Source organism: Syngnathus acus, chromosome 2 (genome assembly GCF_901709675.1).
Source record: "Syngnathus acus chromosome 2, fSynAcu1.2, whole genome shotgun sequence".
Lineage (NCBI taxonomy): Eukaryota > Metazoa > Chordata > Actinopteri > Syngnathiformes > Syngnathidae > Syngnathus > Syngnathus acus.
In genome coordinates, this window is record NC_051088.1 from 7,036,693 (window position 1) to 7,063,592 (window position 26,900).

Consider the following 26,900-nt stretch of genomic DNA (forward strand, 5'->3'; position numbering starts at 1 on the left):
AACCAGACGGCAACAGTTCTTAGTGCTTATGCACCTACCCTTGTTTCCGATGAGGACAAAAAAGAGGCCTTCTATGCCTGTCTGGATGAGGTATTGTCAAAAATCCCCAAAGAGGACAAGATTATTATATTGGGAGATTTCAATGCCAGAGTGGGCCGGGACCACCACCTCTGGAAGGGCACCATTGGAAAGGAAGGCATTGGAAACATCAACTCCAACGGGGTTTTGCTTCTTAGCAAATGTGCTCAATACGACCTTACCATCACCAATACCATCTTTCGCCAGAAGAACAAACTCAAGGGTTCATGGAGACACCCTCGCTCTAAACAATGGCATCTTATTGACTATGTCATTGTCAGAGCCAGGGATCAGCGCGACGTGAGCATCACAAAAGCCATGATGGATTCAGAGGCCTGCTGGACAGATCACCGCCTGATACGATCCACGATGTCCATCAGACTCAAGAGGAAGAGGAGACTGCAAAAGAAGCTGAGCCGGCAGAGACTAAACTTTGAGACCCTGAACAACATTGCCGCCCTGCAGCTGTTTCAGGCCTCTCTTGGAGAAAGCCTCAATCAGGAATACCCTGAGGACATTGAAGAACACTGGAGCCTGCTCAAGTCTTCCATCCTCGACACCTGCCGTGCCACTCTCGGGTACAAGGCCAGAAAGCATCAGGACTGGTTTGATGAGAACGACACAGAGATAGAACAGCTCATCTCCAAGAAAAGGGAAACCTTTCGTGTCTGGCAAAATGACATCACCTGCACAGCAAAGAGACAGGCTCACTCCAGAGCCAAGGCTGACGTCCAGAGCCGGGTGAGACAGATTAAAAACTCCTGGTGGACAGAAAGGGCACTGGAAATCCAGAGTTTGGCAGACTCTGGTGACACCAGAGGCTTTTTCAGCGCTACTAAGGCTGTCTACGGCCCAAGCCATCGCGGCCAAAAAACCCTACGCTCTAAAGACGGGCAGGAGCTGTTGAAGGACAATGAGTCCATAAACAACCGGTGGAGAGAGCACTTTCAGGAACTCCTCAACCGTGACAGCACAACTCAGTCAGATTTCCTCAGTCACATCCCTCAGAGTCCCATCAGGGAAGACATGGGTGAACCTCCCACTTTAGTAGAGGTCCAAGATGCCATCAGGAGCCTGAAGAACAACAAGGCCTCTGGGCCAGATGGGATCCCAGCTGAGGTCCTAAAGGAAGGTGGACTAGAGCTCCAGCGCCACCTCCATTCCCTCTTTCTGAAGGTCTGGGAAAAAGAAGTACTCCCCTCGGAGCACAGGGATGCTCTGATAGTGACCATTTTCAAGAAAGGGGACAAAGCGGATTGCGGAAACTATAGGGGCATCTCGCTCCTTTCAACAGTTGGCAAAGTACCGTTTTTTTCCGTGTATAATGCGCCCCCATGTATAATACGCACCCTAAAAATGGCATGTTGATGCTGGAAAAAAGCCTGTACCCATGTATAATACGCACCCAATTTTTTTTTTTTTTTTTTTTTTTTTTAAGTCCCAATGATCGTCACACACGCAGGGAGGCAATGGGTCCCATTTTTATAGTCTTTGGTATGGTCTTAACTAGGCTGGATGTATTTTTTTTTTGTTGGCGTTGATTTCTCCGACTGCCCGTAAAGGCACCACCGCGATCAGATGAAAAGAGAGGAAAGTGACGTGCGGACATGTGAAAAAGGCGGCTCTGTATGGGAGAGACGTTGAAGAGGAATAAAAACACCCTTGGAAACCAAAACTTGCCCCTCGTCGTGACTCGGAGCCGCAACAAATGTTTCGGATTTGTGTAGGGTACATTGTGACAGCAAACGAGCAGGTGATCGAGCAAGCGTCTGATACGAGAGCATTGCGTTCGTATGGAGCGTGTTTGAAGTGAACAGCAGAGACGAAAGGAACATGGCAAAGTGTTGTGAAGTAAAATATTACCTGTAATACGCATTTTGTTATTTGCTGATTGTATTAAACTATCACATTCATTGTCAGTCAAGAAGAGAAGAGGACTATTATCCCTTCTTTGACGAAATGACCAGAGCACAGTACAAACACACTATTGTCGGTCAGTCCTGTTGTTGGTTTTGTTGTACCATGATTTTCTTAAAAAAAAAAAAAAAAAAAAAAAAAACTTTTTAAAAAAAAAAATTAAAAAAAATTTGTACCCATGTATAATGCGCACCCCAGATTTTAGGACAATAAATTAGTTAAATTTTGCGCATTATACACGGAAAAAAACGGTACTTGCTCGTGTTCTTGCCAATCGCCTACTGCCACTGTCTGAGGAAATTCTCCCAGAATCGCAGTGCGGTTTTCGCCCATCTAGAGGCACTGCAGACATGATTTTTACAGCACGCCAACTCCAGGAGAAATGCCGTGAGCATAAACAGCCTTTGTTCATGGCTTTCATAGACCTTACAAAAGCCTTTGACACGGTGGATCGCCAGGCCCTATGGAGCATCCTTCTGAGGTACGGTTGCCCGGACAAATACGTCAGAATACTGCGTTTATTACATGACGGAATGACAGCCACAGTGCTCAACAACAGCTCCTTGACTGAGCCTTTCACTGTAGAGACAGGGGTTAAACAGGGATGCATTATTGCACCCACCCTGTTCTCTGTCTTCATTGCCGCCATACTCCACCTCATCAACAAAGAACTACCACACGGAATCCCAATATGGTACAGGACTGATGGCAGGCTCTTCAACCTTAACAGGTTCAAAGCCAAAACCAAGATCAGAACCACCACGGTCGTGGAGCTCCAGTATGCAGACGATAATGCCATTGCAGCACACTCTGCAGAAGACCTCCAGGGCATCCTGAACTCCTTCGCTAAGGCATACAGAGCCCTGGGTCTGACCGTGAACATCAAGAAGACCCAGGTGCTACATCAACCCCCACCCAACCAGCCATCTACTCCGCCCATCATAAATGTGGACAACACTGCACTTGAATATGTTCACCATTTCCCCTACCTCGGCTGCTTTCTCTCCTCCAAAGCGGACATTGACTCTGAGGTCAACCATCGCCTGAGCTGTGCCAGTGGAGCGTATGCCAGACTCCGGAAAAGAGTCTTTGAAGACAGAGACCTCCGGGTTGACACCAAGCTCCTGGTTTACAAAGCTGTGGTTCTCCCCACCTTACTTTACGGGGCAGAATCATGGACAACCTACAGCAGGCACCTAAGAGCTCTTGAACAACACCACCAGAGAACCTTGAGGAAAATACTCAGGATCAAATGGGAGGACAGACGCACAAACATCAGCGTTCTGGAGGAAGCCAGGATACCGAGCATCACCACCTTAATAATGCAGCACCAACTCCGATGGACAGGACATCTCATCCGCATGGCTGACACCCGCCTCCCCAAACAGATGTTATACTCCCAGCTGGAGAGAGGTCCGCGAGCCCCGGGCGGGCAAAAGAAACGTTTTAAGGACAACCTCAAGACCAATCTCAAGAAATTCCAAATAACATCTCGGGACTGGGAGCGCATCGCCTTGAACAGGAACTGCTGGAGGGCAGCGGAGCAAGAAGGTGCAGCACATCACGAAAAGGAATTCCGCCGTGTCGCAGAAACCAAACGACAACTCCGAAAGGAAAGACAAAAACAGGCTCCAGCACGACCACAACCCACCACCACTTTCCCCTGCCCACACTGCACAAAAATATGTGGATCCCGGATCGGCCTCTACGCCCACCTGCGGACCCACAAGTAGACGACCCTGAGAAGAAGACAGTCATACTCGTCCCGAGTGACCGCCGATGATGATGATGATGTGTGTGTGTGTGTGTGTAACCTCTTAAAACATTGGAAAAAAAAAAGCAATTTTATTTAAAAAATAAGGACATTTCTAAGTGACCCCAAAGTTTTGAAATATTTAGAGATGTGAAACATATGAAAATTGTGGATGTAGTATTTGTGTCAATGGTTTTGATACAAATCCCTCCCCATAATATTTACATTTATATTTTTTACAGCATGAGTTGTATTAATCTAAAAAAAGTCAGGTGTGAAAGACAGAAACAATTTTTTACAGCATGAGTTATATTACTGTAAAAACAGTCAGGTGTGAAAGACAGAAACAATGTGCTACCTGTTGCCTTTTCCATCCTGTAGGCTACAGGTAGCGACGCTGAGCACACACCGCTGGTGGTAAAACCTCTCCCACACCAAATCAATTTGGTGTTTCACTTCACTGACGGAGAACAATCTAAAAAAAGAGAGCAATGGCATTGAGGAACTGACATTGATTCAAAACAAATAGGACTTTAACGAAACAACAGAGTGTGCAGGGTTGAAACAACCATTGATGGTTAAAAGGCTACCAATCTATGATCAACTCGCTAAAAAGTGCATCCAGATCAGAAGAATGCACATTAAAAAACTGAAAATTTCAAAGTATTTCTGTTAAAAGAAATGTAATTGTCCTAATGTGTAATCGAAATCAGATTCTCGGTAGAGCTTTTGAGACTGCATACAAATACCAAAATCTGTTTAGAGTGATTATTTGATTTTTTTTTTAATTTAATGTTTTACCAGGTAAGCCAATTGAGAACACTTTCTCATTTACAATGGCGACCTGGGAAGGCTGATACAGATGTTTTTATTTTTGATATAACTAGCCATGGGTTTTTCCACAAATTTGCACACAAAAACACATGCACATATACACACACATGCACAATTGGGTTAATTTTCATGTTAAACACTAAATAGTCTCTGTGACCCCAAACTTTTAAACAGTAGTGTATCTCTGTACACACCGTAAAGCTACGCTTTAAAGCTCACTGTACTTATGGTTAATTCTATAAGTGCAAGCTGCACTTTAATAATGATGTCATTTAAAAATAAGTAATATCTTGGATAAATAAAGTTCAATAGTCTTGACAATTATTATTTGCTCTTGACAAGGATATAGGTACGTAATTTAAGATGCTTTATCATATCAACAGCATAAAAAATATTGCAATATAATGATTTATCATGATAGTCTCTGTGAAACCGTATCATTCTAAAAAATGTGACAGGCCTAGGTTAGTGACAGACGCCCATCAGAAAGGCCTAGTGAAGATTCAATACAAGGGAATTTCGAAGTGACCCCAAACTTTTGACCAGTAGTGTAATTGAGAAGCACTGATCAGAGCTCTGGTACAGTATTTGTTGCAACATTACTAACCTGACTGCACCGTCACTGCAGGCAAGAGCCACAAGAACAGCATCTGAGTTGTGGTCAACCACCATCATGGACATATATCTGAAAACGCACAGCCATGATGTTACAGTAGCAGTTTTTATAGTAATTTATGCTCTTGTGACTTGCCTCGTTTCCGGGTCCATTTTCACCATCTTGTGTCTGTTCCTCTTCCTCTCCCAGTGTTCATCCAATCGGTGACTGGCCACCTGCACCACCTGGCAGAAGGGAGCCAGTCTCTGCTTGTTCCAGCCGAGGCACAACCGGTAACACTGTAATTGAGCTCGCCCGCTGGCTGATATCAAAAGGGCGGAGAGGGTCCGGGCATGGGTAGGAAATCTCTGTCTGTCTTGATGAGGAAGCGCCACCATGGCGCGTACGCTTGAGATGTGGTCGGTAATAACGGAGAGGACTGTAACGCTACCAGAATTGGGGTGTATGGCCAAAACTGTTAAGCTTGTGTCTTCTCCACCCGTCACTATCACTTCCCACTGCTCCTCAACTTGAACCCCATCCGACTTCAATCTTCCTGCTCTGTCTGCTGTACAGTCCTTCTGAACCCAAATGCTCCCCAACCGGCAAACACACCCGATCCCCCTCCCATGGATGCCCTCCCTCAGGCTCCATCCCTCATTCCACGCTGCCCTGCCCGACCAGCTTGATGAGCCTACGGGGGGCTCGGAAGCCAGGACGGACCCCTGCCTGATGAAAACCAGAGCCCCGTATCCAGACCAAACTCCACTGTGGATCGGCCAGAAACTCCAAGAGCGATGGCCACCGCCACAAGGCACCGTTAAGAGCCTCTCCTGCTTTACCGGATCCCAAACTACAAACTGGGTGGCATGAAAGCCAAAAATGACAAAGCGGACTTCTGTTCCCTTGTTCTCTAGCTTTAACCCCTCTTCTTGGTCCTCCTCGATCACATTTAGCCTTTCAAATTCATTTCGAAGTCCATTCTCTGCAGAGTTGTGAGGTGCCATGATCAAAGCCCTTTCCAGCCACTCCATACCTTTGCAAGCCCGCTGGACTCTCAGAACCTCCAGCTGAAGGACCTTACCACTTCCCTCATCTTGTTCTTTGTGTACGTAATGCACTCTAGAAATCCGCACACAGCCATCCCTCCCAGTACTGTAGAGAAGTCCCTGAGATTCACAGACTGATGTGACACCTTGTTTTCCATGGACACCAAACAAGCAGCTTAGTGGAGACAACGGCTGGCCTTTGTGTTCCTCTGGCCTCTCTGTCTCTATCAGTGTTCCATCCCTTTCATGAGTTCTTTGAGTCGTCTCTTTCTCACACACCTGCTCCTGGTCTTCCTGAAACAAAAGCAGGGACCCTCTTCTGTCTCCACACACCCACAGAGCCCGCTTTGACTTGTAAGGGAGGCGCACGGCAGCCGTCAGCCAACGTTTGGCACAAGCAGGCAGGGCAAATGCAGGGCAGCATTTTACCCAGAGAGAGGGAGTACCGGTCTCATTGAAGCTCACACCAATACACCAGCGATGGACTCGTCCTTCAGCACCTGACGCTAGCAAATACACATTTGGATCACATTGCTGCCAAGTAAGACTGTGAATCTTTCCTGATCCAGCTTGGAGGACAATGCTATTGTGAGGATGAGAGATGAGAAAGACCTCTAATACTCCGCTCAGGCTCCCAACAGCACATAAATTAGCTCTGCTTGTTGAGTCTTTCACTCTAAAGGCCACAGTTTCCATTACGCAGTAGGACTGAAACTCAGGAGAACCTTGCCATAACAACTCCCAGCGGCCGTCACCGTACTGGTAAACAAATCCTTGGTCAGTACAAACCACAATCCTACACTGGTTCCAATTTTCCGTGTGAGCTTCGCCTTCTGTGACACAAACTACTTTAGGCATGCCTTGACCAGAGAACTCCAAGTCTGTTATTGTCTTTGTCGCAGTGTCTTCCTCTTCATTGTCTTCAACCTTCCACAACCTCACCCCTCCATCCGCTCCCCCGGTTGCCACCCACCTGCCTGTGTCATCCCTTCCCGCACCGACCGCCAGCGCTCGAATACCACCCGCTCGATGTCCCTTCAAAGTGCGAAGCACTGTCCCAACTCCAGCCCAGTCCCAAATTAAGCATGTTCCATCTTCCCCAGCGCTAAACACTCTGCTTGGGGAGAGGAACACTGAGAAGACCCTTGCTTGGTGTCCAAAAAGCACCCTTAAGCACGTTGGCTTCAAGTCACCACAGTTCCCTCCAGAGCCCCCTAAAGCACCAACAGCCCACACCCTGACACTGCGGTCATCGGAAGCTGATGCCAGCAATCCTTTCTCCAGGAGGTAAGAGATGCTGAAGATAACACCGGTGTGTCCCAGCAAACGCCTTTCCACCGGAGCTTTTTTATTACTCTCTCCTCCTCCAGGCTTCCAGAGAACCAGCTGGTTGAAAACGGTCCCTCCTATCAGAACAGTATCTGCCCAAGATTTGTGCACCACAAGGAGAGCAGAGTACAGCAGACACCCTTCCAGACACGAGCGTTGAGCTAAGGCATTCCCTGAGCTGATGTCTAGGAGAAGGGCACCGTTATGGGCAACAGCCACACACAGGAGAGACTGCTCATCTTCACATAGCCAGCGGATATCAAGAGCCCAGTCCTGGAGCTCTACAAGAGGGCTCAGTATCTCCAAGTGCACAGGCTCCACAGCAGAGACATCCAAATGTAGTTTCACAAGCCTGACTGCCTTTCCTCCAAACACAGCTAGATCATAGGAGTTGGGTTGAAGTGTGGCGCTCAGGTCTGGGGAGTGAGGAGAGGGGGATCGTGGTCATCAGATGTAATGAATGCAAAGCATAAAAGTTTAGCTTACCTTTAGTTTCTCTGCAACATTCTGTGAACGAATTCTGCTGTGAAGCAGTCGACAAGACTCTTGGTCTTATCCCGTGGATGCGGTGCTGTTGAAGCACCGGTGCTGAGGTACATGCTTTAGGTTCAGGCAGTAGATTGTACACCGTCAACACTGGACCCTCACCTGACAACAATGAAATTAGAACTGCATTTGCACTGCAAAAACATTTTTTAATAATGCTGGAGTTTCCCAATACATCGGGGACAAAAGTATAGGGACACCAGAGGTTTGCAGGAGGAAAATAATAATTTGTGCAGTGGAAGGAATGCCTACCTGTGAGTAGAAACGTGTCCTGGAAGAATTCCAGAGCTGTGATCGGGGCCAGTAACGCTGCTGTCTCCATCTTCAAGTGATCTGGAGTGGAGCATTTTGAAGACGCGGACATCTTGCTTAAGCATGAGTTAGTTTATGTGAGACTGCAAAAAGTAACGTTTACGGTTTGCATTTTGCCCACAAGGTATCTTGAGAATAGACAGGAGACGTTTCAAAATATTTCTATTTTCAAGTTTTCAGCGTGATCGTTTTCCGTCTTCCGTGTTGTGCCGCGTTATGACCAATCAGACCTCTCACAGGGGTTCTTGGTTGCTGACTGGTTGGAAATACTGAAGATCAATTTCTATTGGACACAATGAGTCACGTGTAAGCGGTCGACTGCGTTGTGAGGCTTTTAAGGATGTTTGGTTAAAACAGAAGAGTCGTTATAATCACTATGCGGCACGTTCTTACAAAAAAACCCTTTCCCCCCCATTCTTTGTGGATTTCATATTTGATTTGAAAACTGGATTAGTAAAGCCATAGTTTCATAAGCAACAACAGTAGATGCCACTCCGATGTGACTTTCAATTAATTAAATGAGTGGATCATGAGTAGGTCGACACTGAATAATGTTTAAATGGGCGAGTATCGCTGCATTGATAATGCAAGGGTTAATAAAACTCTACAAATATTAAATGGCGCAGTGAAGCAGTAATGAGAAATTGCCCCTTTCCGAGTGAACTTAAATGCGCCGTTAGAAGCTGAAGCTCCGTGGAATAGCGTTCCAGCTAACTTCTCCTTCGACCATGCCTGGGAAGTGCAAATTTCAGGAGTCCTGGCTTTCCAAGGAGGCTTACAAAGACTGGCTGGTTAAGGACACCCATGACATTCACTTCGCTCGATGTCGGGCCTGTTGTAAATCCATTAAACTTCAGACCATGGGCGAGGCTGCTCTCACCAGCCACGCAGGGGGAGCTGGACACAAAGCGGCGGTGCGCAAGCTTGTGGAAGGTAGATAAGCTTCACATGTCAAACTAGGAAACAGACGGGAGGAAACAATCCTGTGCAATAATAATTACGTGCATTCTCGGCGTGTCATTATGCTGCTTACTGCCACACAATCACGACACTACGCGTAGTTGTTATTCTACGATGAAACTGCTAAATTAAGGTTTACACGGCATTATGAGTATATTATAATTTGTATATTTTTCATCTCAGATATGGTGCGTTAATGCCAAGCTGTGCTGTCAATGAACAGTACTAGTCAGTGCTAATTAATAGGTCACTACCATCTAGCGGGCATTTAGTAAGCCAAAACGTGCAATTTAACTGCCTCTGGCACCCCCCACCCCCCCACCCCAAATACCCTCAATGATCAAGAATTAGTTAAGTCTTACCCACACATGCTTTACTATAAACACTAGTCACAGTTCTCTTCTTTTATACACATTATGTAATGTCCTAAGATGCCACAAGATGGCACCAAAGTTCTGGTGAAAAGGAAAGTAGTAATTGATGTCAAAGAAGTGATACATTCCGACCAAAGACTTAATATCTTCGTATTCCTAGAGAAAATCTTCCTCGCATGTGCGTGCACACTTCAGGTGAAGTTTTATGAAAATTAAATAATTTGTAAGGCATTTGTTTTTAGGGGTATTGTTGTAAGATTTGTTTGAAATTATATTAAAGTGTTTTGGGGTGATAGTATGTATTGTACTGATCAAAATAGGCAAATGTAAATACTTTCAGAAGCAACGTTTTTGCGTATTTTTGCGATTTGTGTCAGGACTCGTGGCTAACTTAATGAGAAAAAGTGCTTGGAGCAATCAACTAAGTGCTGTTTATCAAAAACCTTAACATTTGCAGCTCTGCTTACTTTGGCAAAACCACCCATGTTCCCACCCAAAATGAGTGCCCATGCAATTTCTGATAATCACCATGCGTTGATACAGCATTTTTCAGCAGGTCACCAAATTTCAATCATCGAATATTGTCTCAATGTGGTCCAAGATATTAAGATGCTTTGTATTAATACTGTATTTTACAGTATTTGTAAAAGTAGTATAGTAAATACAGTATAATAGTAAACAATGTTATTTCTTGTAGGGCGGGTTGTACATGCTCTGCCCACTGGTTTCCACAAACACAATTACTTGCGCTCCTCCTCTCTTGTTCTGTCAAACAGGCAACTTAAGGATGATAAATGCTGCAGGGCAGATGAACGGCAGCTTGAATCGGGTAACTACCTTAAAACAATTGTTCTAACCAAAACTGTAGATGAAGTATTCTTTCACCTCAGTGTGATGCACAGACTGAAGACAGCAAGGACCACGTGGCTATCTGCCTGCAACGTCACGACCTGGATAGACTACCAGGGAACGACTGGTCAGATCCGCAACACAGCCCCGTGTCAAACTCCAGTCTCCACAATACTGAGCTGCAGGATGCATCCTTCCCTGCTGCCTACTTTACAGCAGCAGGTAGATACAGTCACTTTGACACCAAATCAAATATTACAGTACATCGGGGGAGAGAGAATAGCAACAGCTACTGAGTGCAAAGTGGTGAATGTTTGAATTTATGGTGGTGCCTTGACTTACAAATGACCCAACTCTTGTTTATCGAGCAATGAAATGTTGCTGGACTTTTTTTTTTTAAACTTTAAATTGTAAACAAAAATCAAGATGGTAGCCGCAAAAGATGTGATTTGTATTATGATTGTGGTCACCGAACAAATTAAACTCTCAAGTCAAGGCACCATTTTAAAAAAAGAAAAAATGACTTGACTTATAACTTGTTTGAAATTTAGTGGAGACGTGACTTGGCTTGCTTGCTTGATTGTTGCCACATTAACTGGGGACATGCATGAAAATTGAAAGTTAAGACTTGACACTTATGACTAACAAATGTGATTTATCACCCCGCTGTACAGTTAATAAAGACTTTATGATGGTGACATATTGACCCCAATTCATTCACTTCACATTGTTCCTTAACTAGAGGGAAATCTCTTGTCTGTATGCTGAATACTTGCCCCCTCCCCCAGGGACCTCCGGCTTTGTCACCCAGCGTCTCATCCCGCCGGTAGGCGGCCGGACACAGGAAGCGGCGGATCACCAGCAGAGGGCAGAAGTCCTGGAGCAACAGCAGCACATGAAGCTGCTAGAGTGGGAGAACAGGATGAAAGTGCTGGCGTGGGAGCAGGAGCTGGTGAGGGAGAAGACACGAGCAGCTCGCCAGAAGGTGAAAGCCTTCAGGATGAAGAAGAACTACTACAAGGCCAAACTAAAGAGGATGGGAGAGGTTGTGCCGCCATCTTCCCCCGACACCAGCGACGAAGAGAGAGGCCCCGATCCCACGGGATGAGCCGAGTTTTTACTTTTAGCCATTTAAGCGCTTGTCCCACATGCCCTCGAAGTATTTTAATGTATGGTTTTGTACCTGAATGCTTAGACTGTTCTTCGCCTCATCAGTCTATCCTGCACAAGGGGAACATTTGCTTGAGTAGAGCAAGCTACGATATCAGGCCCGCTTTTTTTTTAAATTATTATTATTTACTTCTTAAGTGAGCTACACCAGAAAGTTGGCAAGTCTGAGAGTTCAAACCTCAGATAAAGTAAATTATGAGTAAAATTCAGCCATACATAAATTTTTTTCCCTACCCTTATTAGGAGCCCAGCCCAGCTTTGAGCAAACTGAAGGGTATTCCCTTGATTGGTAGCCAATCAATAGCAACGCACACATAGATGAACAACCATTGACCACTATTGGACCAATTTAGTATCTTGAATTAAAATGCATTTTGATGGAATTTCGAGTACACAGAAAACCACATCAGCAAGAAAAGAACATGCAATCTCCACAGAAGAAACCCAAAGCCAAGATTTGAAACCTGAACCACAGTACTGTGAGGCAGATATGTTTACCATATAATAACTTGGGTCAAATTGTGGCAATCTTGACGATGGCACCCAAGTAGTCTTCAAACGATATCAACATAGTTTTCTGGATTCAGTGGACCTTTACATTGGAATCTGCCCCTGATGATCAATTCAGTATTAAAACCTAAATGTAGTGGATAAAATTGCAATGTGTATGGCAGTTAAGTATGTTTAATTGTTTCTTGAAGTACTCTATTGCCTGTGGTGACACTTTGATCCTGGAACAGATTATTTCTATTACGTACTAATATTTCCTGTTGTCAAGGACCTGTTGTCTCAACAATTAATCTGTGGCACAACCCAACTCACGATATCACGCTAATGAGCTCGATAATGCTAGCTTGTTAATAAGCTTAGACAAAATAGTAATTAGCTAGTGTAATGCGTTGAAAGATTTTGGTCACCCATTCTGCTTTTCCAAGGATCCAAATTGCTTGCACTAATGCAGTTGTTACCAAGTTAACCAAAATCATATTTCTACGCTTTCTCTGATGTGTGAGTTACTCTCCTCAGACAGGACAGCCAGAAAAGCCACTGAACAGCTTTTCAAGTTTTGCATGGCAGTATATGTTTTTGTCACGTGTGCCTGTGGTACTCGCATCATATTTGCTTCTGCCAGCATTCTTATATGGACAACCTTGCCTCACATTGCGGCTTGTATGTGCATGTATAACTTTGAAATGTACCAAAAACAACCAAAAAGACCCCAATGTAATGAATAAATCCACCTTACAGCAGAGGTGTCCAAACTCTTTTCTCCGAGGTCTGCATACAGAAAAATGTAAGGACGGAACTAATTATTTTTTTCAATACAACTTTTTAAATATGGTACAATTGTTAATGCAATGCCATTTTGAAAAACGGCTATGTCAAGGTAAGATAAGGCAAACAGTTTATGATTTTTTTTGTTAGTTTTGGATTGGCCCGCGACCCTGCAGCCCACTAGAATAGATCCAAATAGAACCATTTTTGTTTCTGAAACAAAAATTATCACCATAGCTTTATTCCGCAAATATATTTTATTATTTTAGAAAACCTTTATTAAAAGTTATAGTGGCATTTCACTATATATTTGGTATATCGCTCATATAGCACACTTTTCCAACAACCACATTTCTAACTATTGCTCACACCCACATACCTTTTATTAAATAGCATTGTAGGTCATGCCAAATATGTATTTTTTTATTTATGCCACGGGCCACTAAATGGCCCGCATGCTATAGTTTGGACACCAGTGCTTTACGTGGTCAAATTGAGTTCATCCCTTATTGTAAATATTGAGAGGCCAATTCATTGATTTAAAGAAATTCTAACATTAGCTCCAAACTCCTTATTGCTGTCACACTTTTAGCCCTCATTATTAGATTCCAGACAGACTTTTTGTTTTTATTTAGTAAATAGTAATCATATAATGGACCCACACAGATCAGGTATTACACCCCCCCCCACCACCACACACACACAAAAAAAAAACCTGTGTATAATTTTTTTTTTTTTTAATGTTCAACATTTCTGTTGTATCCATGGTAACAGAAACTGTGATGGTTTCATGCCGCAATCTGCTTGCTGAGTGCAGGGAATGTGGCATCCAATTGTAAACACAAATGCATCACAGACATTGCCGTTCATTACTGCCTCATTCGTGTGTCGTTCTGAGAAATTCTGTTCTTGATTCAACCATATTGCCTCCTTGCTGTAATTGAGTATTCCTAAACATTGCATTAAAACAAAACAGATATAATTCAAAGTCAACCTTGGATCTGCATCAAATCAAGAGAGGAAGGGGTGGGCGGGGCGGAAATGATCACTTTCAACAATATTTACATCCATGAAGAAGATGATGTTGGCATCATAGCCGTACAATGCAGTTTTCTAAAGAAAAGTTTGATTTGCATGGATGCAAATACCATTGAAGATTATCGCCATGAGTGTTAAGTACAGTGGAAGGTTGCAGAAAAACTTCCATCACGATGCGTCACCCAATATTGTCAGACTCTAGCTTTGTGATTTTGCAGTCTGTGTAGTGTTTTGCTTTTTTGTACAATGCCACCACATTTTCGTATCAAAGGTAAAAACTATGATGATGATGTACACATTTGTGTCCGAGCTTCTCAGTACAATGTAGCTTTTTGAAGGGGAAAAGAAGTCATAATTTGTGAGGGTTGTGCTTCCTCCTGCAGGAGTGAGAACAGCAGTGGCTGTTATGATGAAACAGAGCTGCATGTCAAAAGCCCGTAGAGATACAACTGATATCTTATCCTGTGCAAATGGTGCAGCCGCAGTGCAGAATTCACCGGGTAGGAGACTAAACCGGCCTTCAGACAGAAGTTCAAATTGCAGGAAAGTCTTTTCCCTCACTTCATTAATACTCTTGGCAGCAAGCTGAACTACTCATACTGACAGGCCAAATCTAAGTCCACTTGTTTACACTAAACTTGGTCATTATCCTGGATGGCAGTTAGGAGTGATTTAATTTCAGTGCAGGTGTCCAGCAGATGGTGAAAGAAAGTGTGTTGGAACCGTGCCAATGATGCAATTCAGCATTTAAATGTCTCAAAATTAATCGAGAGCTCGTTTGAGTTTGTGCAGACTCAGTCCTTTCGCTCCTGTGTGGGACAGAAGAGCCCTCGGCTTCACCTGCTATCTGGCTAATGTAAGAATACGTTGTCACGTGTCACGAGAAGGCACGCTCTGTTAACATCCTAGTTACATTATTTTTCATTTGAGTGTTTTATACGTATAGAACAGAAGTAGTTTCTTACAAACGTTTAGTGTAATTACTGCATTAGTCACATTCTGACAAATTCGAGTTACATCGCTGCCATGGAAAGTGAACACTGTTTACGACTCGTACAGTAGTTTGACGACCTAAATTGGTGGCGACCCACAAATGTTGTTTTTTTCCACTGAAAATTTCTTTAAAAAAAAAAAAATTAAAGATAATTTATTAATATTTAAATGGAAAATCATACAATGACAATAAATGCCCTTGTTGTCATTGCAATAATCTGTAATATTTGGGGGGATAATTTAAAAATAATCTGCCATCCATCAATCAATAAGGCCCATGACATAATGTTGAATTAATTACGCATATTTAAATTATTATTATAATTTGAATTTAATTCTACACATTTCAATATAATGCAGAATTGATGTTTTTATAATGAATCTTGTAACTGATTAATTGTAGTCATCCATGCATCTTCAATTTATCTTCTCATCATTAGTGTTGCGTGAATCCGATGCCTAAAAATAGCTTTGGGATCATTTTCCCTTTGGCTTGAATGCGTCGGTTCTGTCTCTTGAGGCAGGTTGAGTTGTTATGCAAAAACAGTAAATTATGAAAAACTGCTGTGGCTTAATGCCAAATTGAAGAGAGGCAGGCTGGTGTCAACCCTCACCCACTGAGGATGTGACGCCGCACGTACACGGACACGGCCCAGGCACGGAAGGTCGACAGACGACAAGGTCACATTCATTTAACGGCGGAACTTTGATCACAAAACATCACAATCTCATGACAACTTGTGACGGAGCTTTAATGGTCAGACCCTGAAACCTCACGTGGCACCCTCAACATTGTCTCCCACCCTACAATCATCTCGTTCCATTCAAATCTCTTCACTTATAATGATAACGGTCTATTTACACATCACCCACCGATGCTGATAGTTTCCCTCCAACTATGTCTTGCGGTTTCTCATCAGATGTTATTATGCCATTTGCAATTACCACGCAAATTAGATGAGATATGTTTTTTTGTGAATTAAATACAGCTCACTCGCACAAACCTCGCTCACACGGACATTACAAAAAAGAAAACATCACAAGAGACAGCTTAGTCTCCAATGAAAAAGATACAAAATGTATAAAAATGTTTTAGTATGTACAGTTTTTTCCCCGATTTTAGATGGATTCGGTCTACATCTGACTGCGATATTTTGTAAACAGTTTTTGTCCTCTGGACCATCAAAGTTGGCATCTTCTTATTTTCCCACACTAAGTCACCTGTGTCCAAAGCTGTATTTTAGTCCTCCAATGCATCGCTGGTTCACCTTGTTCTCGGAATGCGTCGAGGAATACTGAGGCTGCCATCAAGACTGTCCTTCGCTTCTGTTCGCTCTGAGATGGAAAGAAGATCAGATTAATTTCAGTTGCAAATGATTTTATTTTTCGATTTTCTTTTTGTACAAAATATTTGATAAAATATTGATAATTGCCTTAAAAATGACCAATGAATGCTGTGATGCTGCCTTAAAGCAAATGAATAATCGGTTCAATATAAGAAATACAATTAAAACCTAAAACACCATTTTATGTATAGCGCATCCTCATTAATGGTAGATATAGAGAAACAAGAGGGTCACATCAATGCTCAATTTACAGTCTTCAAGGAGCCACGAAATGTGTGGAATGTGAGAGGTATGAGCTAAAGAATCACGGAAACATGAAGAGAACATCAAACATTCTGTCCTTACGCTCTTTTTTTACCCAATTATAGTGGGATATTTCTGTTTGAATGAAACTCACATTTTGTGTACATTTTAATCAATGAATTTTGTCATTGCAATCATTTAAAAATGTGTGCAATCAAAATAAGACATAATTTTTATATGCTTGGTTAAAGGACATCATGTTGAGACAAATGAAGAGGACACTTACTCCGAGTCAGGGGAAACTTCTGATATGCTGTGGGAGGTGGCAGACTGTGGCAGGGAGGGGGAGGGGCCATTGGACCCAGGGTTGGAGGCAGCGTTTGGAGGTGTGAGGACAGAGGGGTTAAAGGATGCAAGGATAGAGGAGAGAATATCCAGGTGCTCGCTAGAAGGTTGTCTCCCCAGAGGGTTCACACCCGTGCCAGGCGTGGCCGTCTGACCGGGGTACCTACATGAAGAGTCCAGGCGTCCTCGACCGTGATCCGACAAGGAGAAGGGCTCTTGCTGGGGCTCCTCCGAGATGGGCGGAGGCGGGGAAGATGGCGGAGGTTGGTCAGGGTGCAAGGGTTGGCGGGGCGGCAGGGAGCGCAGCCACTCGCGACAGGGTTGAGCCTGTGCCGACACTCCATTGGCCTCCAGCTGCTCCTTCGATTTACTGCTCATCAGTGCACCTGCCAGGTGCTCTCGAGATGAAGCCTGTCGCCGAGTTTGTATGTTCAACTGGGATCTGGACCCGCTCAAGTTTCCCTCTATGCCGCCGCCCATAGCGCCCCCATTTCCCCTCAAGTCCTCTCGCGATGCGTGGATGGTACCGGAGTGATGGTTGTCCAGTCTGTCCCTAGAGGAGGTCAGGTTCTCCCTGGATGACGACATTCTCTGGTGATCCAGCCCCAACCCCGCCAGCCCTGCACCCTGGCCCAGTTCTCTCCTCCTGGGTAAGAGGTCCAGATTGTCCCTGGATCCCCGAGAGTCCAGCCGGTCCCTCGAGCCCCCGACTGTTTGCCTCCCGAGAGGATCTCTAGACAGCTGCCTCCGGGCCAGTGAGTCCAGATGCTCCCTGGATGAGTAGCGAGAACCTGGCTGCGAGAGGGAGCCCGTACCCCCTCCGGCACCAGCTGAGGCAGAGTACATGCGACCGTAAGAGGCCGCAGGAACACCTCGGTGGCCCAGGGTTGAGGTGCGGTACCAATTGAGCTCACTGGCACCCCGGCCCACTGATGAAAGCCCCTGGAGGGCGGGGGGACAGCCCAGACGATTCTTGAGGATACCTATAAAGCATGAGAGCCATGAGGGCAGAATTGAAGAAGAAATAATGTTCAAAAACCAGAAAAAAAAACATATGTAGCATTTTTTTTCTTATTTTCTAGCAAGGTTAACAATTTGTGAATCACTGCAATGGGTTTTAGTAATATACCCTGCGGAAGTCCCAAATTAAGCTCTCACTGTTATAAGAAAATAGCCTTTTTACACACTGGCCACCAAGAACGGCATTTTTCCGGCACACTGTCCTGTGTGTTGATGGCTGATGCAGGATGACATTGATGCACAAGTTTGCCGGCTTCAGAGGCAGAAGGTTGCCAGTAGATACACATTTCAAATTTGCTTTGTCACGCTGACGTCACACATTTACAGAAAATTACTATAAATTGAGCCCTGCTATGAATAGTGAAAAATTGTAACGGCAAAACAATGAAGCGCTGAGCTGAGACAAGGTTCCACAGAAAAAAAAAAAACAACTTAGTCAGTTTGTGAATAGCTAACTGCAAATACATAGGTGGAGTCTGTATTTCACTATTTTACTCCAGAGAGTATTACACGAACATAAAGTGATATTGTTAATTACCCGTGCTGTTTATTTTGGGAAGCTTTGTCATAACCCTGACATCGGGCTCGGGTCTTACGCGTGATTGAACTCACCCTTGCGGTGCCTGTGTGGCTGCGTGAGGCCGCTCTCGTCGCCGCTGGTGAGCGCTGCGTCAGCTTGGTTGTTGTTGGCTGCATCCTTACTGTCGTCTGCGCCGAGTGGGCGCTCGGAGCCCCACTTTTGCAGGGTGTGTTTATCGCATCCTTCCAAGGCGGGCCAATAGGACAGGAGGTCATTGCCATCCAGATCTGTCACACACCACAAATGATCAGTCAGGGTCTGCTTACTTTATCGGTAAAATTGAAAAACAACAGATTTTACATGAATAAATCATTCAGTCATCTGTTTGTTTGTTCGTTCATTCATTGAGTCATTCATTTTAAGAGTACTAAAACGTGAAATTTAAAGTGTCCATTAGGCAAAAACACAACTTATTCACTGTGGCATACACAATAAGAGGTTCAACCTTCTGTTAAGACACCCTCAAGCACTTAAAATGTAAAAGAGGTGTACACAAACTCAAATATTGTAAATCAATGAAAATGATTAAAAAAAAAACATGATATGCACATATGATTATAAAAAAAACCTGCAGTATGTTAATAAATCCATTTATATCTTCAAATCATTTTTGTGAAAAAAAGCATACCACTTTTGAAACCTCAAAAACAACTCACCAGAGCGCTAAAATTACTTTAAATGTGAATAATACATTGCACTGATGACCATATACTTGACTAAATACTGTACATTATTCATGGGTTGTTTTTAAAAAAAAGTTTAGGGCCATCACTAAACAAACAGTTGTGTCACGTTTGACTACTTTAATGTTCTTTGTAACAGATGTGGTTGGTCTTAGTTATCCATATTCCTCCTGTGGTCTTCTAATGGTATCTATTTATCGACTCTGCCAAATCAATGGCAGCCTTAATGTTACGTCAAGACAGATGAGATAGCATCTTTTCAAAGAAAATGACCTTTCAGTAAAACATCCCCTCCCTCAATCATGTCACGGTCCTTCTCATTGATGAATTGATTGGAATTCTCCTGGATCACCGCTATCCTGGACATGCTTGTCTATATAGCTGATCAAGAGAAAACCCAGATGGCTTATTGGGCTTAACATTGATTTGTTTTTTTTAGATTCATAGATTGTTAGTCTCTTTTTCGATGCCCTTTTCCCATTCCTCGCGGACAAACCTTTGGTAGAAAACATGTTCTGTAGGAAGAACACTTTAATAGACCGATTTTTAACTGCAAGAAATAGAGGCGTAAAATAAAAAGATAGGAAAATGGCAGTTACAGTACAGGTGTGTATTCGACAATATGCCCACCTTTGGTACCGTTGTTGGAAGGCTCTGTGAGTAGACGCTCGCCGTGATTGGAGCGCTTAAAACGACGTTGGATGCGCCCGCGTAGACGGACATTGTCCTCGCTCTCGGATGATGGTATGGAAAGACTGCGCTCCTCCTCCATGGAGAGGTCGGAATCAGAGTCAGAATCCTCCCCTTTTAGGAAGGGCAAGACAGAAAATAAATACAATTTTGTTGCAAAAACAAATGTCCAAACCTGGTGCATGAGTGTGTCTTTACCCCATAAATGAAATTTGTTGACCTATGCTAATTGAAATGCTTTGGGCTTGTTTACCTCCATCTCTGTGGAACATGGCGACATCCAAGTCCGTTGCCCCGGTTTGAACGATGTTTTGTTCCAGAGTTTGACGCGCTAAAAGATTCTCTCTGTAAGGCAAACCAAGAGAGGAGCTACTACACATTAGAGACACAAGTACTGCGTGTTTACTCATGCTGACTAATGGAAAGCATCCACATAAATACAGCATGTCAATTACAAACAAGGAGACAAGCAGCAAGCTACAAAGAAAAAGCCACTCCCGGCAACATTAGAGTTGCTCTACATTCGGTACAGAAACTGTTTTATCCGATGTGTATTCCCTTTACCCCACTGACCCACAAAACAGACAAGAGGCTTTTAATGGCTGGAGTTTCAATATTCCCTCCCTCAAGCAACACTGCCTGATATCCAGTAGCACAAGGAAGCAGTACTAGTACCATCTAAATGATTGATGTTTCATCTTTTTTTTTTTTATTTCTGTATGTATGCTGCATGATGTATTTGTGTGCTTTTATACCTCGCAGAGCTGACGGAGGAAATGGTGGACGCTCCCAGGGTGATGCGATGTAGACCACTCTGCTCCAGCAGGGAAGCATTGTGATAGGGATTCTGTGTCTGAGACAAAACAAACTTACGTTTAATGAACATAAAAGGGTTTGTTGGTCTACAGTTGATGTTAACAAGCCTAGGAGGCTAATTTTAGATGTACTGAAGCTATAACAGCTTTTCTCACTCGATTTCCTACTAATTCTGAAATGTACCTGCAATTAGGATATCATTTGGATGCAATTAAGAGTCAAAACAAGGTTCTACAAGGTGTGAATTAATTGCAGGTGAAAACTGTTTAAACCTTCAAAAGAGCTTCTGTTTCAACAAATCCCTTCTCAGTTGTCACTAAAAGAGCTTTGACAGATGTAGTCAAAGTAGGACATGATGAAACTTGACATGACCTCAGCGATCTATGCAATAGGTTATTCATTCATACTTAATAAGCCAGCACACTAGCAGATGATTTATAATGTACATATGCTGTTGGACAGAGCAGCGCTTCAAACATGGTCTATTTTGAGCATCCAATAATAGCTCACGAGCGCTACTGTATAGTCGTTCTAAATTTTACAGTGAGCGTTGCGACGGGGATGGAAGGTAAAGGTTGAACTACATTGTCACTAACACGCACACGCATGCACACACAATGCAGGGAAGGGGTGTATATTATTATTTTATCCGGGTCAGTACCGAATCCCGGAGGCAGAAGGAGAGCGAGAGGACAGGGGAGATGGAAGGGAAAATTGATGGAGTGGCTTAGCACAGTAAAGTCAGTGCATCTGATGAGATTAGCCTACACAGATTTTATAATAGTAAATAACCTCATTGATGAGATTAGCCTATACAGGTTTTATAATAATAACCTCATTGGACACATCATTGGGTATAATTGCATCATCTAATAAAATCCAACAATTGAATTACATCAGAAACCCTGCGATCCTATACCAAGATAATACGAATTCAGTTGACCTAATTATTAGGTCATCAAAAAGTGGGTTACTGCTGTTATTTTTGTCAATGTGGTTGTCGTTCATAATAGTGGTTGGACCGCTTTCTGAAGCTAAACCCAAATCATTAGGAACCTCTCCCACTATGATGCAGTGTAACTTACAGCATTCGATGTTGGTCTTGGCGTCTCTTCTCCAGGACTCTTCTTCCCTAAACAAGCCATTCTCCAAGCCTCCTTTACCTCAGAGTTGAGCGCAGTGAAGACCAACAACACTGACAGACCCTAGAAAAAACAACCAGTTCAAACAACGGGACCTAACATGGGAGCCCAGTACACTCATCATGCAGAATGATCATACCTGCACTAGACAGAGGACGTCAAAGATATAATAGAAAGCCAAGATACTGTTGTTGACAGCCATCAAACCACACAGCCAGGTAGAGGTGGCCACCATCAAAAGCAAGAACGCATTGCGGATGGTTGCACTGCAAAGGGAAATGGCTTGGATAGTAAATGCATAACAACAACAGATTTTATAGATATTAAACTGAAATACAAACTTTCTACAAAAATAAAAAAAATGCTCATTTCATTAATTGACGGATTGATATAAATATGGTTCATGTATAAAATGGTCCTGTATAAAGTCGTCCTGAGAGTCACCACTGGAGTAGCCATGCTCAAAAACTAATAAAAGAGTGTAAAGGTACATACATAGTTCAATATGTTACTGCCTCTCTGTTGTCATGGTGCCATACTCACATGACAGGAAGTTTCTTGGTCTCCTTCTGAGAAGTGTTACAAGACATCTTGGCGACAATCATGAAAATGCCTCCATTTATCTGGACAGAGGGACAGTAAGGCACATGTAGTCACATGTATGCAGCCAGAGAAGCAGAGACAACTGTGTTGAACATTGATCTTTTAAGAAGAATGTTTATTTGGGAGAAAAAAACATGAGGAAAAAAAATGTGAAAAAGTTACCAGGATAACGATGGCGATTGGACCAGCAAAACTCCAGATGAGCTTGTCGTAGATGGAGATCCAACAAAAGTCCGGGTTCCCATAACCTTCGGGATCCAAGCCCACAGCCAAACCTTCAATTCAGACACACACAAGTGGACAAGGTCAACTGTCATGTAGTTTAGACATCTGTAACACACATTTCTAACAGTCACTAAATTGCTTTAGCTGTCCAAAAACAATCAAATACATGCATGAGCCATCTGAAACATTCTACATCATGTAATAATGTTTACTGCTATTACGTTTGAAGCGAACTCCACCACACGGGAAAAAAAAACATTCGAGGAAATCGTTCCAATACGTTGGGCATCATCTTCCCATGAGCAGTGAGCACAATTTGCCATTTCAATAAATTGTGCATGCACAAGTTATTAAATAAAGGTAATTAAATTAGTTCTGAAGAGGATGAGTGCTCGCGGACTAATGACCAGAAATGGTCTTAATGCCGGCGTATGTTGATTTTCTGAGGACAGTAATAGCAGAATTGAAACTCAGACATATACAGCAATGGTTATGTAGACAAACTGTGGAGCTATTGAGACATTCATATTGTGGACGTGGTAAAATCCACCCCAAAATCACAATTTTTATTTAACATCAATTCGTTTTTAGAGCACAGCAAGCCATTTCTTTCTGCTGTTTTGTAGACTGTGCATGTACTGAGTTTTTGATGTTCATAGCGACAAGAATCTTTATATACAGCAAGGAGAAGTGTGTTATACTTCAATACACTCATACAAATGTGCACCTTTTATTGCAAGTTAGATTTTTCAACGTGCATACAAGCATGATCATATTTTTAGCTAATAATATTTCAAATTAAAATAAATGATATGTTAAAATATTCTAATTCACAAGACGTCCGCCACAGGTGAGTCTGCAAGTTCTTGTATTCATTGAGAAATTGGTAACTTTTCAAAAGGTTGTGCAATTTTATTTTGTTTCACCTTGCACGTGTATACGTGTGACAGTGAAGAAAACTGATGGACAACCAAGTATGTGTCCAGTTCAGGTTTTACCTTTGCTGAGATAAAAATGTCAGTGGAACACATTCCGCCCAAACGGCAATAGGACACCTTATCTGCACAGACAGCTGCTGCAGACGTGTGCACGTATAGGATATTGCCAACGAATTGACACCAATGTCACCAATGTGGATGCAGTCATCGGTCTGAATTAGGAGCAATTTCACATCACACCTGATCCATTTGACAGCACCATTTTTTTTCCAACACATATTTTTTTGCTTTTCCAAAGAATAAAGAAGTGCACAAATGAACTTAAAAATAATTTTATGGTGTCAACTATGTATTGAAAATCGGAATCAGAATACAGTATTTTTTCGGTTCTCCATTACGATGTAGTTTTAGAACGACTCACCATTGATTATATTGGTAAATTTTGAGAACTTTGCCTTTGAAAGAAAACAAGCATTTCAAGCAAATACATTAGACATCGTTTTTACTGAAGCCTGAAAACGCCTTCTCTGATTTATACAAGAATGAAAGGTCACGTATCTAAAATTCAGAAACTGTAAGCATGCGCATGGGTATTGTTTTTTACCGGTAATGATGGCCGGCACGCCCCAGCCGATGGCGTAGTAGAATCGCATGGCGCCAAAGTTGATGTTGCGTTGCTCAGTCTGCATGCGGTAGATGTGAAGGCCTTCCACAAACATCCAGGCGAATGTGGACATGAAGAAGTAATGCATGAGGATGGCCACCACCGTGCACAGGAACTGCAAGAGGAGAAGGAGGGTGACTCAGAAGCAAGGTGAGACAGATGGCTCCAAGTTAAGATGGAACGAATGAAGTGATAGAGAGTGAGTGATATACATGAAAAAGAGGTGTGCAAAATCTTGCCAATAGATTTAGTGTTGGGCAGACATCTTGGATTGAGGCCAGCGACAGTTAGCATGATTAAAAAAAGTAAAAACATTCCCCTTGACAATATTATTTTAAAAGGGATGGACTTGACAGTAGAAGTGTGAGAAATAGCAAATATAGCAGAATGACGATGAGCACTAACACGCTCTGCTAAGCATTTTAATTAATGAGATTTCATGCAGAGTGAGCACACATGAGCAGCCTTTCCTCTGTAAGAAAGCAAGATATACCTTGCTGCACACAAATGCAAACACAAATGCATATATGGCATCATTAAAATGGCAGGAAGGAAAATGGAAGCGCAGAGCAAAAGTTGCGGGGTCTATAAAAACATGAGAAAATTACCATCAAACAGAAAAAACAACATAGTGAGCAAGTAAATGTTTTAGAACTATAAAATTCAGGCTGGGAATGAAAATATAATAATGTATTTTGCAATAATACTCAAAGAGTACAGTTTGTAGAGAGTATATTTCCAGAAAAATAGTAGCCCAATCAGCAGGGTGCCAAAGTTAGAGGCATGGTTTGTATTTCGCTTTCAAGTAGCAACCAAGAAACAGACGGATTGTTTTTTTAATCGAATGCAAAAAAAAGAGAAAAACTGTTTTCACAAATTCAATTTAGGGCTCTGATTAAAAAATGACAAAATAAAGATTGAGTGTAATGTTAATATTTATTCATCTTTACTTAATTGGGATGTTTGGTAAAAATAAATGATTCCCAGATTTGAGAACTTTTCTTCCTGAGTGATTTAAGCAAGTGCTGCTTGTCATTTTGTACTTTACTCATGTACCGTACTTGATAACTGCATTGGCCTCTAGTGTATGTGACAGACACACCATTTGCAAAAAATGTTTGTCAAGGCTGTTTTACAGACTGATTTGTGAAACAAACCATCTGGCAAGTCAAGTTAGGAATGATGCCAAAATTGACAAGTCACAACACAGATGAATTAACGCAAACTGAAATGTCTCCACATACTGTATTTTACATTTTACATGTCGAAGTCACCTAGATAATGACAAAGTAGAGTGAGCTAGAATGATTCCTTGACACAAACTAGGCAGGAGAAACTCAAGGACCAACCTGTTGTTCAGTCTGATTGACACCCAGTAGAAACACAAGCTCAGACAAAAACATGGCCGCCGCCGTGTTGGAATGGATGCTCCTGGTGTTGGACTTGAGACCTCGGAGGCAGGACAGCACCAGGACGGTGAGAAGCAGAGCCAGCATTGACAGCACCAGACAGGAGTACGTGATCAAAGCGAGCGTCTCCAGATCGCCCTCCAACTGCTGCTTGTGAAAGCATCAAAAAGGAAATCAGTGGGTAACGTTTCAGTAAGCAAGGTACACCCTGAACTGGTTGCCAGCTAATCACAGGGCACACAACTCACAATCACACCTACGGACAATTTGTAGTGGTCAATTCATCGACTATGCATGTTTTCCGAATGTGGGAGTAAACCGGAATACCCTGAAGAAACCCACGCAGGCACAGGGAGAACATGCAAACACCGCATAGGAAGGCCAGAGGCCGGGATCGGACCCACGAGCCCTACACTGTGATGCAGAAGAGCTAGCAAGTGAAGCTATAGTATATCTTAAATCTGAGGTTTGAGAGCATCTAAAAGAAAAATCTACAGTATTTAGCCTTCACCTGTGAAATGATGACACAAAATAATCTGTCAACATTTAAGAAATAGATGTTAAGATATAAATAAGATCATGATCTGTGAACTAGACAAAAACTCCGCTTAGAATGGCAGTAGATTGCAAACACAATACAGTAACAAACCACATGATCTTCTTACAATATTTGCTTTAGTTTAAAATTCAAAACAAAGACCAGAAGGCAAAGAGCCTGTTAAGTATTGCTTTCAAGCTTATTGCATTCCGCTGCACCACCATGTGATTGAGACCACATAATAGTGTGTACGTATCACAAACCTCTCTTTGCGAACTGTCCATCAGCACTCCAAAGGTGCCCAGTCTTTGACACTGACAGCGGACATGTGACGTGTTCCTGTATACCACCATACAGTCCCTTACTGTCCAACAGCCTCCAATCTCACACCTGCAGGGCCACAGAACAAAGACATCCATGAGAGAAGATAAACATTACATCATGAATATATGAAGTTATCTTTATTGTTCGTCTGAATCTGCGACCTTACAATAAAGCATGTCCTTTCTGAATATCAGCATTATTAAAGAAACCTTTCTAAAGCAGAGGAGGGTAAAATACGGCCTACGAGCCAGCTCTGGTTATT

General features: G+C 42.9%; 3 protein-coding genes across 4 annotated transcripts in view; 1 reads left to right on the forward strand and 2 right to left on the reverse strand.

Annotated features, from left to right (window-relative positions):
* wdr6 (WD repeat domain 6) overlaps positions 1-8,641 on the reverse strand; it is an 11,283-nt gene extending 2,642 nt beyond the window's left edge. Inside the window, exons 1-5 of the mRNA XM_037245814.1 lie at positions 8,354-8,641; positions 8,042-8,203; positions 5,334-7,971; positions 5,190-5,267; positions 4,107-4,223 (exon numbers count right to left, since the gene is read on the reverse strand). Coding sequence (XP_037101709.1) covers positions 4,107-4,223; positions 5,190-5,267; positions 5,334-7,971; positions 8,042-8,203; positions 8,354-8,465 — 3,107 coding nt within the window. The 5' untranslated portion in view covers positions 8,466-8,641. The remainder of the gene's footprint in view (positions 1-4,106; positions 4,224-5,189; positions 5,268-5,333; positions 7,972-8,041; positions 8,204-8,353) is intronic.
* Positions 8,642-9,057: 416 nt separating this feature from the next.
* LOC119119452 lies at positions 9,058-13,016 on the forward strand. Its single transcript, XM_037245824.1, has 4 exons — positions 9,058-9,346; positions 10,524-10,576; positions 10,638-10,818; positions 11,385-13,016. The coding sequence occupies exons 1-4, from the start codon at positions 9,142-9,144 to the stop codon at positions 11,702-11,704; spliced, it is 759 nt and encodes a 252-aa protein (XP_037101719.1). The 5' UTR covers positions 9,058-9,141; the 3' UTR covers positions 11,705-13,016.
* Positions 13,017-15,798: 2,782 nt separating this feature from the next.
* celsr3 (cadherin, EGF LAG seven-pass G-type receptor 3) overlaps positions 15,799-26,900 on the reverse strand; it is a 54,589-nt gene continuing 43,487 nt past the window's right edge. For both annotated transcript variants that reach the window (XM_037245813.1, XM_037245811.1), the window contains 13 exons: positions 26,578-26,704; positions 25,717-25,923; positions 24,308-24,482; positions 22,703-22,815; positions 22,481-22,560; positions 22,077-22,203; positions 21,881-22,000; positions 20,735-20,832; positions 20,233-20,324; positions 19,920-20,093; positions 18,639-18,833; positions 16,948-17,989; positions 15,799-16,407 (listed from right to left, as the gene is read on the reverse strand). In XM_037245813.1, the coding sequence (XP_037101708.1) occupies positions 16,380-16,407; positions 16,948-17,989; positions 18,639-18,833; positions 19,920-20,093; positions 20,233-20,324; positions 20,735-20,832; positions 21,881-22,000; positions 22,077-22,203; positions 22,481-22,560; positions 22,703-22,815; positions 24,308-24,482; positions 25,717-25,923; positions 26,578-26,704 (2,578 nt within the window). In that variant the 3' untranslated portion in view covers positions 15,799-16,379. The remainder of the gene's footprint in view (positions 16,408-16,947; positions 17,990-18,638; positions 18,834-19,919; positions 20,094-20,232; positions 20,325-20,734; positions 20,833-21,880; positions 22,001-22,076; positions 22,204-22,480; positions 22,561-22,702; positions 22,816-24,307; positions 24,483-25,716; positions 25,924-26,577; positions 26,705-26,900) is intronic.